The sequence below is a fragment of the Notolepis coatsorum genome (assembly GCF_963971535.1).
Source record: "Notolepis coatsorum genome assembly, chromosome: 9".
Classification (NCBI taxonomy): Eukaryota; Metazoa; Chordata; class Actinopteri; order Aulopiformes; family Paralepididae; genus Notolepis; species Notolepis coatsorum.
The window spans coordinates 57,617,662-57,634,693 of NC_140173.1; the positions used below are offsets into that span (position 1 = coordinate 57,617,662).

Genomic DNA, 17,032 nt, shown 5'->3' on the forward strand with positions numbered 1-17,032 from the left:
ACTCATCTATAGGACAACACTCACCTATAGACAACACTCATCTATAGGACAACACTCATCTATAGGACAACACTCACCTATAGACAACACTCATCTATAGACAACACTCATCTATAGGACAACACTCATCTATAGACAACACTCATCTATAGGACAACACTCATCTATAGACAACACTCATCTATAGACAACACTCATCTATAGGACAACACTCACCTATAGACAACACTCATCTATAGACAACACTCATCTATAGACAACACTCATCTATAGGACAACACTCATCTATAGGACAACACTCACCTATAGACAACACTCATCTATAGGACAACACTCATCTATAGACAACACTCACCTATAGGACAACACTCATCTATAGGACAACACTCACCTATAGACAACACTCATCTATAGACAACACTCATCTATAGACAACACTCATCTATAGACAACACTCATCTATAGGACAACACTCACCTATAGACAACACTCATCTATAGACAACACTCATCTATAGACAACACTCATCTATAGGACAACACTCATCTATAGGACAACACTCATCTATAGGACAACACTCACCTATAGGACAACACTCATCTATAGGACAACACTCATCTATAGACAACACTCATCTATAGACAACACTCATCTATAGACAACACTCACCTATAGGACAACACTCACCTATAGACAACACTCATCTAAAGACAACACTCATCTATAGACAACACTCATCTATAGACAACACTCACCTATAGGACAACACTCACCTATAGACAACACTCATCTATAGACAACACTCATCTATAGGACAACACTCATCTATAGACAACACTCATCTATAGACAACACTCATCTATAGGACAACACTCATCTATAGGACAACACTCATCTATAGGACAACACTCATCTATAGACAACACTCATCTATAGACAACACTCATCTATAGGACAACACTCATCTATAGGACAACACTCATCTATAGACAACACTCATCTATAGGACAACACTCATCTATAGGACAACACTCACCTATAGACAACACTCATCTATAGGACAACACTCATCTATAGGACAACACTCATCTATAGGACAACACTCACCTATAGGACAACACTCACCTATAGACAACACTCATCTATAGGACAACACTCATCTATAGACAACACTCATCTATAGGACAACACTCGTCTATAGGACAACACTCATCTATAGACAACACTCATCTATAGGACAACACTCATCTATAGACAACACTCATCTATAGGACAACACTCATCTATAGGACAACACTCACCTATAGACAACACTCATCTATAGGACAACACTTATCTATAGGACAACACTCACCTATAGACAACACTCATCTATAGACAACACTCATCTATAGGACAACACTCACCTATAGACAACACTCATCTATAGACAACACTCATCTATAGGACAACACTCACCTATAGACAACACTCATCTATAGACAACACTCATCTATAGACAACACTCATCTATAGGACAACACTCATCTATAGACAACACTCATCTATAGGACAACACTCATCTATAGGACAACACTCATCTATAGGACAACACTCACCTATAGGACAACACTCACCTATAGACAACACTCATCTATAGGACAACACTCATCTATAGGACAACACTCATCTATAGACAACACTCATCTATAGGACAACACTCATCTATAGACAACACTCATCTATAGGACAACACTCATCTATAGGACAACACTCATCTATAGGACAACACTCACCTATAGGACAACACTCACCTATAGACAACACTCATCTATAGGACAACACTCATCTATAGACAACACTCATCTATAGGACAACACTCATCTATAGGACAACACTCATCTATAGACAACACTCATCTATAGGACAACACTCATCTATAGACAACACTCATCTATAGGACAACACTCATCTATAGGACAACACTCACCTATAGACAACACTCATCTATAGGACAACACTCATCTATAGGACAACACTCACCTATAGACAACACTCATCTATAGACAACACTCATCTATAGGACAACACTCATCTATAGACAACACTCATCTATAGGACAACACTCATCTATAGACAACACTCATCAATAGGACAACACTCATCTATAGGACAACACTCATCTATAGGACAACACTCATCTATAGGACAACACTCACCTATAGGACAACACTCACCTATAGACAACACTCATCTATAGGACAACACTCATCTATAGACAACACTCATCTATAGGACAACACTCATCTATAGGACAACACTCATCTATAGACAACACTCATCTATAGGACAACACTCATCTATAGACAACACTCATCTATAGGACAACACTCATCTATAGGACAACACTCACCTATAGACAACACTCATCTATAGGACAACACTCATCTATAGGACAACACTCACCTATAGACAACACTCATCTATAGACAACACTCATCTATAGGACAACACTCATCTATAGACAACACTCATCTATAGGACAACACTCATCTATAGACAACACTCATCTATAGACAACACTCATCTATAGGACAACACTCATCTATAGACAACACTCATCTATAGGACAACACTCATCTATAGACAACACTCATCTATAGACAACACTCATCTATAGGACAACACTCACCTATAGACAACACTCATCTATAGACAACACTCATCTATAGACAACACTCATCTATAGGACAACACTCATCTATAGACAACACTCATCTATAGACAACACTAATCTATAGGACAACACTCACCTATAGACAACACTCATCTATAGACAACACTCATCTATAGGACAACACTCATCTATAGGACAACACTCATCTATAGGACAACACTCACCTATAGGACAACACTCATCTATAGGACAACACTCATCTATAGACAACACTCATCTATAGACAACACTCATCTATAGACAACACTCACCTATAGGACAACACTCACCTATAGACAACACTCATCTATAGACAACACTCATCTATAGACAACACTCATCTATAGACAACACTCATCTATAGACAACACTCACCTATAGGACAACACTCACCTATAGACAACACTCATCTATAGACAACACTCATCTATAGGACAACACTCATCTATAGACAACACTCATCTATAGACAACACTCATCTATAGGACAACACTCATCTATAGGACAACACTCATCTATAGGACAACACTCATCTATAGGACAACACTCATCTATAGACAACACTCATCTATAGACAACACTCATCTATAGGACAACACTCATCTATAGGACAACACTCATCTATAGGACAACACTCACCTATAGACAACACTCATCTATAGGACAACACTCATCTATAGGACAACACTCATCTATAGGACAACACTCACCTATAGGACAACACTCACCTATAGACAACACTCATCTATAGGACAACACTCATCTATAGACAACACTCATCTATAGGACAACACTCATCTATAGGACAACACTCATCTATAGACAACACTCATCTATAGGACAACACTCATCTATAGACAACACTCATCTATAGGACAACACTCATCTATAGGACAACACTCATCTATAGACAACACTCATCTATAGGACAACACTCATCTATAGGACAACACTCATCTATAGGACAACACTCATCTATAGACAACACTCATCTATAGGACAACACTCATCTATAGACAACACTCATCTATAGGACAACACTCACCTATAGACAACACTCATCTATAGGACAACACTCATCTATAGACAACACTCATCTATAGGACAACACTCATCAGACAACACTCATCTATAGACAACACTCATCTATAGGACAACACTCATCTATAGACAACACTCATCTATAGGACAACACTCATCAGACAACACTCATCTATAGACAACACTCATCTATAGGACAACACTCATCAGACAACACTCATCTATAGACAACACTCATCTATAGGACAACACTCATCTATAGGACAACACTCATCTATAGGACAACACTCATCTATAGGACAACACTCATCTATAGGACAACACTCACCTATAGACAACACTCATCTATAGGACAACACTCATCTATAGGACAACACTCACCTATAGACAACACTCATCTATAGACAACACTCATCTATAGGACAACACTCACCTATAGACAACACTCATCTATAGACAACACTCATCTATAGGACAACACTCACCTATAGACAACACTCATCTATAGACAACACTCATCTATAGACAACACTCATCTATAGGACAACACTCATCTATAGACAACACTCATCTATAGGACAACACTCATCTATAGGACAACACTCATCTATAGGACAACACTCACCTATAGGACAACACTCATCTATAGGACAACACTCACCTATAGACAACACTCATCTATAGGACAACACTCATCTATAGACAACACTCATCTATAGGACAACACTCATCTATAGGACAACACTCATCTATAGACAACACTCATCTATAGGACAACACTCATCTATAGACAACACTCATCTATAGGACAACACTCATCTATAGGACAACACTCATCTATAGACAACACTCATCTATAGGACAACACTCATCTATAGGACAACACTCATCTATAGGACAACACTCATCTATAGACAACACTCATCTATAGGACAACACTCATCTATAGACAACACTCATCTATAGGACAACACTCACCTATAGACAACACTCATCTATAGGACAACACTCATCTATAGACAACACTCATCTATAGGACAACACTCATCAGACAACACTCATCTATAGACAACACTCATCTATAGGACAACACTCATCTATAGACAACACTCATCTATAGGACAACACTCATCAGACAACACTCATCTATAGACAACACTCATCTATAGGACAACACTCATCAGACAACACTCATCTATAGACAACACTCATCTATAGGACAACACTCATCTATAGGACAACACTCATCTATAGGACAACACTCATCTATAGGACAACACTCATCTATAGGACAACACTCACCTATAGACAACACTCATCTATAGGACAACACTCATCTATAGGACAACACTCACCTATAGACAACACTCATCTATAGACAACACTCATCTATAGGACAACACTCACCTATAGACAACACTCATCTATAGACAACACTCATCTATAGGACAACACTCACCTATAGACAACACTCATCTATAGACAACACTCATCTATAGACAACACTCATCTATAGGACAACACTCATCTATAGACAACACTCATCTATAGGACAACACTCATCTATAGGACAACACTCATCTATAGGACAACACTCACCTATAGGACAACACTCATCTATAGGACAACACTCATCTATAGACAACACTCATCTATAGACAACACTCATCTATAGACAACACTCACCTATAGGACAACACTCACCTATAGACAACACTCATCTATAGACAACACTCATCTATAGACAACACTCATCTATAGACAACACTCACCTATAGGACAACACTCACCTATAGACAACACTCATCTATAGACAACACTCATCTATAGACAACACTCATCTATAGGACAACACTCATCTATAGACAACACTCATCTATAGACAACACTCATCTATAGACAACACTCATCTATAGGACAACACTCATCTATAGACAACACTCATCTATAGACAACACTCATCTATAGGACAACACTCATCTATAGGACAACACTCACCTATAGGACAACACTCATCTATAGACAACACTCATCTATAGGACAACACTCATCTATAGACAACACTCATCTATAGGACAACACTCATCTATAGACAACACTCATCTATAGGACAACACTCATCTATAGGACAACACTCACCTATAGACAACACTCACCTATAGACAACACTCATCTATAGACAACACTCATCTATAGACAACACTCATATATAGACAACACTCATCTATAGGACAAGACTCATCTATAGACAACACTCATCTATAGGACAAGACTCATCTATAGACAACACTCACCTATAGGACAACACTCACCTATAGACAACACTCATCTATAGGACAACACTCATCTATAGGACAACACTCATCTATAGGACAACACTCATCTATAGACAACACTCATCTATAGGACAACACTCATCTATAGGACAAGACTCACCTATAGGACAAGACTCATCTATAGACAACACTCATCTATAGACAACGCTCATCTATAGACAACACTCATCTATAGACAACACTCATCTATAGACAACACTCATCTATAGACAACACTCATCTATAGACAACACTCATCTATAGGACAACACTCATCTATAGACAACACTCATCTATAGGACAACACTCATCTATAGACAACACTCATCTATAGACAACACTCATCTATAGACAACACTCATCTATAGACAACACTCATCTATAGGACAACACTCATCTATAGACAACACTCATCTATAGACAACACTCATCTATAGGACAACACTCATCTATAGAACAACACTCACCTATAGGACAACACTCATCTATAGACAACACTCATCTATAGGACAACACTCATCTATAGAACAACACTCACCTATAGGACAACACTCACCTATAGGACAACACTCATCTATAGGACAAGACTCACCTATAGAACAACACTCACCTATAGGAACACACTCACCTATAGATAGTTGTTAGTAATTAGATATCTCTCTCCCACTCCTCCTGTCCTCTGTGTGTGTGTGTGTGTGTGTGTGTGTGTGTGTGTGTGTGTGTGTGTGTGTGTGTGTGTGTGTGTGTGTGTGTGTGTGTGTGTGTGTGTGTGTGTGTCAGCTAGGGCCTGTGGACACCACAGACTTTATAAACGCAGCCATTAACGGCAAACAGAAGGTGGTGGAAAAGTATCTTGCAGATGGTGGAAAACCTGACGTCTGTGATGAGGTATGTATTATGATGTTATGTAATATGATATGATGTTATTATATTATGATAGTATGTATTATCACATATATGTATGTATGTATTACTACATGTATGTATTATCTAACATGTAGTCCATGTTAGAATAGATAACTTTTATCCATACTGTCAATATACAAAACATGAATCATGGTTTGATGTAGGGATGCTCGATATTGGCTTTTTTACCGATACCGATATACCGATATTGTCCAACTCTTAATTTCCGATACCGATATCAACTGATATCAACCGATACCGATATATGCAGGGTTCCCCCCCAAAAACGGAATAATTTCAGGTAATTAACATTACATATCTCTTGTCGTGGAATTAACACAACATTATGCATACTTTTGACAATGAATAAAATCAGAATTTGTTCTTAGTTGCTTTCCTGGGTAAATAAAGGTTAAATAAATGTAAAAAAAATTATAATTGTTATGGTTTGTAACCGACCTCAAACGCAACGGCACAGACAGGAAGTTCAGAGTTAGCCAAATGCTAGGGCGTATTTATTTACAGAGTCAAAAGATGGAATAGGTACAGTAATCAAACAAACAGGGAGACTGCCTCCGGCAGAGTCATCAGCCGCTCTGCAGAATCCTCCTGGCGACAGTGGTGGGAATTTGGCATATGATGTTGTAGCGGCTCTGCAGATACTCCCAGCTCTTCCTCGAGGTGGGAAACAGAGAAAGAGATAGGTATCAGTGTTTTCCCCAACACACAATTAGCAGAGTCAGTGCAAACAAAAGATGTCTTCAGTGCTTCTTCTATAACACACAATCCGGCTGAGTCCAGTGCAAACAAAATTATATCTTCAGTGCTTCTTCAATAACACACAATCAGAATTATCCAGAGCAAACAAAATGATCTCTTCAGTGTTTCTTCAATAACACACAATCAGAACTTATCCAGAGCAAACAAAAGGATATCTTCTGTGTTTCTTCAATAACACACAATCCAAATTATCCAGAGGGGTTTGATTCCACTCACCCAAGTGCAACGCGTAACGGGTAACAAGGCGCAGCTCCAAACAGTTCTCCACAGAAAGGTCCTGGAGAGAATATAGACCAGGAAACAGCAACGGGAAAAAAGCAGGCAAAGCAGTTGTATTCCAGAACGACCCGACATCGATAGAAAGAAGGTCCAGGTATATAAAGCCCTCTGGGGCGCTGATTAGCACACACATCAGGTGCGTGATGGTAATTGATACTTAACCTAGAAGTGTGCGTTAGGCAACGGACCAATCATCACAGCACCCCAAGAAGCGTGTGGCGGGGAAAGAACCAATCCTCACAATAATAATAATAATAATACATTTTTAAACCGATACCGTTAATTTCCGATATCACATTTTAATGCCAATATCGGCCGATAATATCGGTAGGTCGATAATATCGGATGGTAACTTCAGTTTTTACCATGGTACCGACCATGGTATTTTTTTAGTTTAGTTTAGTTTATTTGACAATTATTAAAATACATTACATGTTACAACAAGTCATGCATCATAAAATTATCAAGGATAGCACAAAAAAGTCACAGACTTATTTCCATTGTGGTCCTTGGTCTCAGCAGCACATGGTATTTACATAAACATGTATTACACATATTACCATAAGCCTACAGTATATTGCTAAAGATAGAATTAAAAAGTAAAATACAACATTATTAATAAAATATACAAATACAATATACAAAATTTACAGACACACTAAAACTACACTACATTAAAAACTAGAACTTTCCTTAGTTACTCTGGGACATTTTCTAGGAGCCATTTCCTAACGTTCACCTTGAAACTATACAGGTTCACGATCTGTTTGGTGGTCAAAGGCAACTCATTCCACTCCTGTGCTCCTCTGTGAGCAAATGATCTTTGTTCTACACCTTGGAGGATTCAGGTTTGCTATGCTAGATCTCGTTCTGTGGCTGTGTGATTCACTAACACTAGGAAAATAGTTACTAAAATATTTGGGGGCCCTGTTATTTATTATTTTGTGTACCATGTTGAGCCTAAGCTGGGCTACGCTGGCCTCAACTGGTAGCCAGTTGAGCTCCTGAAAATGTCTCCTCCCAACATGATCACAAGGGCCTAGGCCCATCACAACCCTGATCAGCTTATTCTGTGACACCTGTAGTTTCTTCTTTAATGAAGCTGACAGTCCCTCAAACCAGGCTACACTAGCATAATCAAAATGACACTGCACCAGGCTGTTGGCCAGTAGTCTAAGGCTTTCCCTGTCAAGAAGATTGGCCTTTCTAGCCAAAAACCTGGTGCGGGCATTTACCTTACCCAGCACCTGTAACTCTGTAAGGCCATTCCCTCCCCCCCCAGACTGTCATCCAGCATACAGCCCAGGTACTTCACTGCCATTCTTGCTGCTTTAACCTCAGACCCTAATTCTACCTTGAGTAAATTACAAGAACATGCTTCTCTCATATCATTTATGTACAATAAAAATAGCAATGGTCCTAAAACACTTCCTTGCGGCACCCCACAAACTATTGGTTTGGCATTCGACAAAAAACCATTGACCTCTACCCTCTGGTCCCTGTCTGTCAGATATGAGGCAATCCACTTTACAGCTGTATCATTCAGTCCCAGAGCTTTCATTTTATTAAGCAGTAGACCATGATTTACTGTGTCGAAGGCTTTCTGAAGATCAAGTAAGACCATTCCACAGTTTACCTTCATCCATCTCCTTTCTAATAAAATCAGTCAGATAAAGGAGGCATGAGTCTGTAGAATCTAAACCCTGATTGAAATTCATATAGAAGATTGTCCTTGCTAACATATTCTGATATCTGCTCGTGCACCACTCTTTCTAAAATCTTGGAGGTGACACTCAAAATGGATACTGGCCTGTAATTACCAGGCTCAGAGCTATTCCCTTTTTTGTACAAGGGAATAATCTTTGCATGTTTAATACCACTTGGTACAATGCCTTTCTCCAGGGAGAGGTTAATAAGATGTGCAACACAGGGAGCTATTTCCTGTGCCCCATCTCTTAAAAACTTTGCAGAAATGTTGTCCAAGCCAGTGGCTTTTGCTATATTAAGCTCGGCCAACATTTCTGCTACTTTCTCAACTGTCGCTTTGGTCAAGGTAAACAAATTGGCCAGTACCCCTCGGCCAGAATAAAACCTCTGAATAAACTCCTCTCCATATACTCCTGTCTTAGGCGGCAATGCATCAACAAGCTTGTTGGCTACTGAGGTAAAGAAGGCATTAAATTCATTGGTCACCTGTGCTTTATCAAATTCTATTTTACCTTTGATATTTAGGCCAATATTGGGCTTGCCACTGCTGGCTTTGCCCCCACAACCCATGTCTTTCAGAGCTTTCCATAGCTTCTTAGGTTCATTTTTGTTTTCCTTTATTAGATTCATGTAGTACTCCTTTTTGGTTTCCTTAATCCTTCTTTGAGCTTCATTTCTGCGTTGTTTATATACATCAGCATCTGCTTGCTCATGGGATTTCTTAAATTTCAGCAAGGCCTCCTCCCTTTGCTTAATAGCATTTATAATTTCTGGGTTAAGCCATGGGCTTGATCTCTGCTTTAACCTAACTTGCTTATATGGAGCCATAGTATTCACTACCTGAAGGAAACAGTGGTTAAACAAATCCCAGGCACCATCAACACAATCATTTTCCAACACTGCACACCAGTCCATGTTCCTAAGCTGCTCCCTAAAGGTCTCAACACAGTAGTTCTTGAAAGATTTGATTTGAATGTTTTTATGGCTAGAACATTTTTCTCTATGAACCTTCCTGGTACAGTATGTGATGAAGTGGTCACTTATACCATAAGCAATCACACCATGTTGTGAGATATTGCATTTGTCTGACACCATGATAAGATCTATTGTAGTTTGGGTAGTTTTACTTATTCGGGTGGGTTCATTAATCAGCTGAGTTAAATCAAACAGTTTGCTAAACCTAGTAAAAGCACCATGCGTTATACATAATCTACCATGGTACTGCCATAGTAAATCACGCCATGGTACCACTTTTGTTCTTAATAAATTATACCATGAAATAATCTAATTTAAACCATGATACCGAATATTATGGTATTTAGTACATCATGTTTTGGTGGTGATGATGAGGACAAACCATGGTGTGTTTTTGTTAGGGAGGTGGTATTTGAGAATGATCTCTCCTTAAACTTCTGGACTCGGTCTATCAGGTCAAATCTGCCCTCAGATTTATTTACTGGTCGCGACCAGGTGGCGCAGTGGGCAAGGCGCTCGCCACCAACGCAGGAGATGCTGGGTTCGAGCCCAGTTCTCTGCGTTGCTACCAGCTTGGCTGGTCGTTCATACTAATACAATTGGCAGTATTAGGGGGTGGGAAGCTGGTGGGTGGGGATCTGACGTTGTGGACAGCGACTCCTACAGGTCGGTTGGTGCGTCTGCGCAGTAGAATCAGGAAGCGACCTGCCTCCTCGTGTACCGGAGGGGACACGTGATGCAAGGCTTCATCCACATTGCAGTCGGCTTGTGGGAGGCATGGCCTAACAACGTTCGAGACAGGGGAGGGTAGAATTGGACAATACGAAATTGGGGAAGGGAGAAAAAGTAGATACAAAAAAAGATTTATTTACTGGTGACAGACATGATGCCCACCACAGTGTCCTTTATGAAAAGGTTGGATGGCCTTCTGAGGTTGAAAGGCGTAACATGGTATTTGTTTATTTTTAAAGCCCTTATTGGTCAACTTTCCTCTTACATCACTGTTGGAATGGAATCGTGGAACCTATTCTACACGTTCAAATGACTGGTTGGTTCTTAGGGTTCCTCCAGTTTGCTCTGAACTTTTTCTTTGATGCTTCTAACACCTGGAACGCCCTCCAACTGACTGTGAAGCTGAGGCTACTTTTGCTGCATTTAAAAGTATGATCTTCGACCACTGTGTGTCAATTTGCAACTGTCTTATTGTTTATTCTTATTTATTGTGCCTATACGTATGAATTAGGGATGCTCGATATTGGCTTTTTTACCGATACCGATATACCGATATAATAATAATAATGCATTCTATTTATAAGGCGCCTTTCAAGGCACTCAAGGTCGCCGTACAACAATTTAAAAACAGTTAAATTCTCAATCACAATCCATTAAAATATAAAATTTAAATATAAAATCAGACAAAATAAAATCAGACATACGCCTGTCTAAACAGGTGGGTTTTGAGGTGGGATATTGTCCAACTCTTAATTTCCGATACCGATATCAACCGATATCACATTTTAATGCCGATATCGGCCGATAATATCGGTAGGCCGATAATATCGGACATCATTTCTATAGAGATGTAAAAAAAAAAAAAAAAAAAAAAAAATTTAAACCGATACCGATATTTTCCGATATCACATTTTAATGCCTATCGGCCGATAATATCGGTAGGCCGATAATATCGGACATCCCTAGTATGAATCTACTGTTAACTGTGTCTTGTTTTGTGAGCTCGTCGTCACTGCAAACGAGGGTCACCTCAGTGTCTCACAAGTTGAAATAAAGGTTTGAAATTAAAATGAAATGAAATGTATTTCAACTCTTCAGTTAAGGAGAACAGCCCTGCATCGCGCCTCTATCGAAGGACACTTTGCAGTCGTCCAGATGCTCTGTGAGAACGGAGCAAACCTCCACTTCAAAGATCGGGTGAGACACGTAGGACTGTGAAGGAGAGACTCCTTCATGGGGCTCCTTCATGCACATGTTTTTATTATTGTAAATGTTACTGTAAATAGTTGGAGCAAGTTTGTAGGCTATGTCTCAGAGGGTAACACTCAAGCTCTTTGACGAATAATGCCACTGACCCTTAGCTGCCAGAGATGTACCCCTCCTGGTGACATGTTGTTCACAATCTGTAAGTCGCTTTGGATAAAAGCATCAGCTAATTGTAATTGTCTGGTTTGTTTATATTTCATTATTTATGTGTCACAACAATTCAGCTCTACATTAAATTCAAACCTTAAAACAGTAACTGGATATGTTTTGTTTGTCAGGAGTTAATTTATGCAGGTGCTCTTGATTAGTTTATCTACCAAGCTTTGATTTTAAAACCTGCCAAGGGATGTCAGTAACCTGCTTTTCTATCGACCGTAAAACTATATTTTTTTTGTAGAAATGCTTCTCATTGTTTTTTTTTTTTTTTTTTTTTTTTTAACCCTTTCAGTGCAGTGCACAGGGTATGGCCAGCCTTGTCACAAGGACATACAGTAGCTTGCTTTTGAACCCCCCCCTATACCCACACAAATCCACCAACCTGCACATCAAACCAAAACAAAACAAACAGAGTGCAGTACCGATACTCTGTACTGGGACTTGTGCATTGCAACAACATTATTATGTTATCAACATCAACAAATGTCTGGGCATAATATACTATTTCAAGTAGTTTGATTATTTTAAATTGCATTATTGTATATTGGAGCTTGTCTTGTGTGTGTACTAGTCCAAGTCTAGTCCTTTGTCATGTGTGTGTGTGTGTGTGTGTGTGTGTGTGTGTGTGTGTGTGTGTGTGTGTGTGTGTGTGTGTGTGTGTGTGTGTGTGTGTGTGTGTGTGTGTGTGTGTGTGTGTGTGTGTGTGTGTGTGTGTGTGTGTGTGTGTGTGTGTGTGTGTGTGTGTGTGTACTAGTCCTTGTCCTTTGTACTGTTCACTTGTGTCATGTTATGATGTAAGCATTATGACACACGGTCAGTTATTCTGTGGACCCCAGGGGGAATAGCTACTGCTATGCTGTAGCTAATTGGGGATCCTGATCAACTAAACTAAAGCTAAACCAAGAGTGGCTCTTTTGCCTAGATGTCACTGTTTGATGACCTTACAGATTCTACCTTTAATAGCAGAGAATATCTATGTCCAAGTGCTGCTGATATTAACACTGACAGTTTATTTTAATCCGAGCTGATAACCTTAGCAGAATACAGTCTCCGTCAGCTAAGCAGGTCAGGGGCCACTCAGCGGTATCCCATGGACCAGCACCAGTCCTGTGGTCCAGAATTGGACAAACCCTGGTCTAGAATAATCATCACTGTGGTCTGGTTCATTCTGCTATCTCAGCTGGACTCCAGGGCGATCCACTGGGCCTGCCGAGGAGGGAGGGTGGACATCGTCAAACTCCTGCACAGCCACGGAGCCGACCTAAACGTTAGAGATAAGGTGTGTGTGTGTGTGTGTGTGTGTGTGTGTGTGTGTGCGTGTGTGCGTGTGTGTGTGTGTGCGCGAGTGCGTGTGTGTGGGCATGGACCATATTCACAGTGGTAGAACACAAGTCCTCCATTCAAATTCTACTTAAGTAAAAGTAGAGAAGTGTTTACTATTGAATATACTTAAGTATCCAAAGTAAAAGTACACGTTCTACATGACGTTTGTGTATTCCAGTGCTTGGGAGCATTCAATCCTCGATCAGTTGACCTCTAAATGTTATGTTAAAGTGGTGTGTGGTCCAGTTATGCTGCTCTGATTAAAGGTTATGTTAAAGTGTTATGTGACCCAGTTATGCTGCTCTGATTAAAGGTTATGTTAAAGTGTTATGTGACCCAGTTATGCTGCTCTGATTAAAGGTTATGTTAAAGTGGTGTGTGACCCAGTTATGCTGCTCTGATTAAAGGTTATGTTAAAGTGTTATGTGACCCAGTTATGCTGCTCTGATTAAAGGTTATGTTAAAGTGTTATGTGACCCAGTTATGCTGCTCTGATTAAAGGTTATGTTAAAGTGGTGTGTGACCCAGTTATGCTGCTCTGATTAAAGGTTATGTTAAAGTGGTGTGTGACCCAGTTATGCTGCTCTGATTATGTCCTCTTGAAGTTGTCAGGCTTCAAACGTGAAAGTACATAATCAATTCTTGCCATGTTTTCAATGCAAAATCCTTTTCTTCAAAGTAACCAGTAAATGATAGGTTCGTGGACTAAAAACTACAGTATTTGAATTTAAATGTAGTGGAGTAAAAGTATAAAGTTCCCTAAAATGAAAACAATGTAAAGTACAAGTAGCAAATTGTAATACTTGAGTAAGAAATGTGTGTGTGTGTGTGTGTGTGTGTGTGTGTGTGTGTGTGTGTGTGTGTGTGTGTGTGTGTGTGTGTGTGTGTGTGTGTGTGTGTGTGTGTGTGTGTGTGTGTGTGTGTGTGTGTGTGTGTGTGTGTGTGTGTGTGTGTGTGTGTGTGTGTGTGTGTGTGTGCGTGTGTGTGCGTGCGTGTGTGCGCGTGCTCGCGCGCGTGTGTGTGTCTGTGGTTTGATCTGCAGCTGTACAGCACTCCTCTGCATGTGGCCACAAGGACAGGCCACACCGACATCGTGGAGTATCTGTTGTCGTGCAAAGTGAAAATGAACTCCAGAGACCGGGTAGGAAGTGACTTTCACTATCTTTGGCATTTTTTCACCTTCTTCATCAACGGCAATCCTCACCATAAACGGCACCATCATGGCTATGTCTTCTGTCTCCAGGAGGGAGACACTGCGCTGCACGACGCCGTGCGTCTCAACAGGTACAAGATAGTGCAGCTGCTCGTCGTCGCAGGAGCCGACATCAAAGTCAAAAACCACGTGAGCTTTACATCCACTGTGTAAATTAGGGCTGACCCCTATTAGTCGATTAGTCTACTAATTGGTCGAAAGGAGCCGTAGTCGACTGGCCAACCTCTTAGTCGAATATTTAAAAAAAAAAAATCTTTATTTTTTATTTTATTTTTTTCATTCTTTCCAAAAGAAAAGACGCCTAGACGCGTGGCTAACGCTAATGGCACGCATACCAGAGGCTAACTGCGTACGAAAACAGGCACAGAGGCACTGAAAGAGGATTTCACCCATCTAATGAACACACTAGACTAGACAAATATCAAGATGTATCCATCAGTGGACCAATTGCATGCTTTTGCAGAGGACAAGAAGCCTTCAGTCGACTCCTTCAGACATTAAGCACCCCCCACAGCCCAAATGGAATGAAAAAAAATAAAAAAAAAATATATATATAATTGTCTTTTTAAATATTATATATATATATATATTTTTTTTTAGTCTACCAATAGTCGACTAATGGCAAATTTTGGCCAATCATAGTCGACCATCCAAATCCTTAGTCGGGGACAGCCCTACTGTGTATACACTCACCATGTGAGCTTTACATCCACTGTGTAAATACACTCACCACGTGAGCTTTACATCCACTGTGTAAATACACTCATCACGTGTGTGATGTATTAGGTTCGGGTTTGAACCTCTTTGATTGTCGTTGTTATTGTGACGTCACCAGGAAGGCGACACACACACGAGTTGAACGTGACAGACGTGAGCGACATGAATGGATGCAGATATACGAACGAGTCAATAAAGGAATCTTATTGAACCTCGGGTTAAGCCTCGTCAATATAACAACGTGAGCTTTACATCCACTGTGTAAATACACTCACCACGTGAGCTTTACATCCACTGTGTAAATACACTCACGTGCAGGTTAGACTGGCCTGGGTGCTGCCAGCGCAGGTGTGTGTGTTTAGACAAACATGCGTGGCATACAGCATAAGGAACATACGGTATAACTGAGTACATACTGTCCCGTGTTGCTAAGAGACCGGCGCGGCTGGCTGTCTGTTGCAGGAAGGGATAACGGCAACGGAGCAGGTGAAATACTGGCAGTTCGACACCATGGAGACTCTGGAGAAGTTGGAGAAGCTGAGGGCGATCGGACTCGTGCCGCCTGAGATCGCCGAGAGAGAGGAGTGATGGAGCAGCGCTGCACCCTTTCATTATCGCTGCACCTTATACCCTTGTTTAAGGGACTGTAACATAGCTTGTAGGATGCCAAACCAGAGTTTCCCAGCAATCTCACTCCCATTTTTCTTTCTCTCCCTCTGTCTAGCCTATAATAATAATGATAATAATGATATTTATAATAATAATAATATTTAGTACCTTTCATACAAGAATTGCAGCCCAACGTTTAAAACCTGACAGTCTTTCTTCCTGTTTGATACCCACACAGTTTAAAACCTGACAGTTTTTCTTCCTGTTTGATACCCACACAGTTTAAAACCTGACAGTCTTTCTTCCTGTTTGATACCC

At 40.1% G+C, this 17,032-nt stretch overlaps 1 protein-coding gene across 1 annotated transcript in view; it reads left to right on the top strand.

Moving 5' to 3' along the window:
* The window catches only part of ankrd2 (ankyrin repeat domain 2 (stretch responsive muscle)), a gene marked incomplete at both ends in the record, with an annotated part of 42,631 nt that extends 25,938 nt beyond the window's left edge, over positions 1-16,693 (top strand). Inside the window, 6 exons of the mRNA XM_084321876.1 lie at positions 6,836-6,939; positions 12,529-12,627; positions 14,033-14,131; positions 15,218-15,316; positions 15,419-15,517; positions 16,568-16,693. Coding sequence (XP_084178002.1) covers positions 6,836-6,939; positions 12,529-12,627; positions 14,033-14,131; positions 15,218-15,316; positions 15,419-15,517; positions 16,568-16,693 — 626 coding nt within the window. The remainder of the gene's footprint in view (positions 1-6,835; positions 6,940-12,528; positions 12,628-14,032; positions 14,132-15,217; positions 15,317-15,418; positions 15,518-16,567) is intronic.
* Positions 16,694-17,032: the final 339 nt, after the last annotated feature.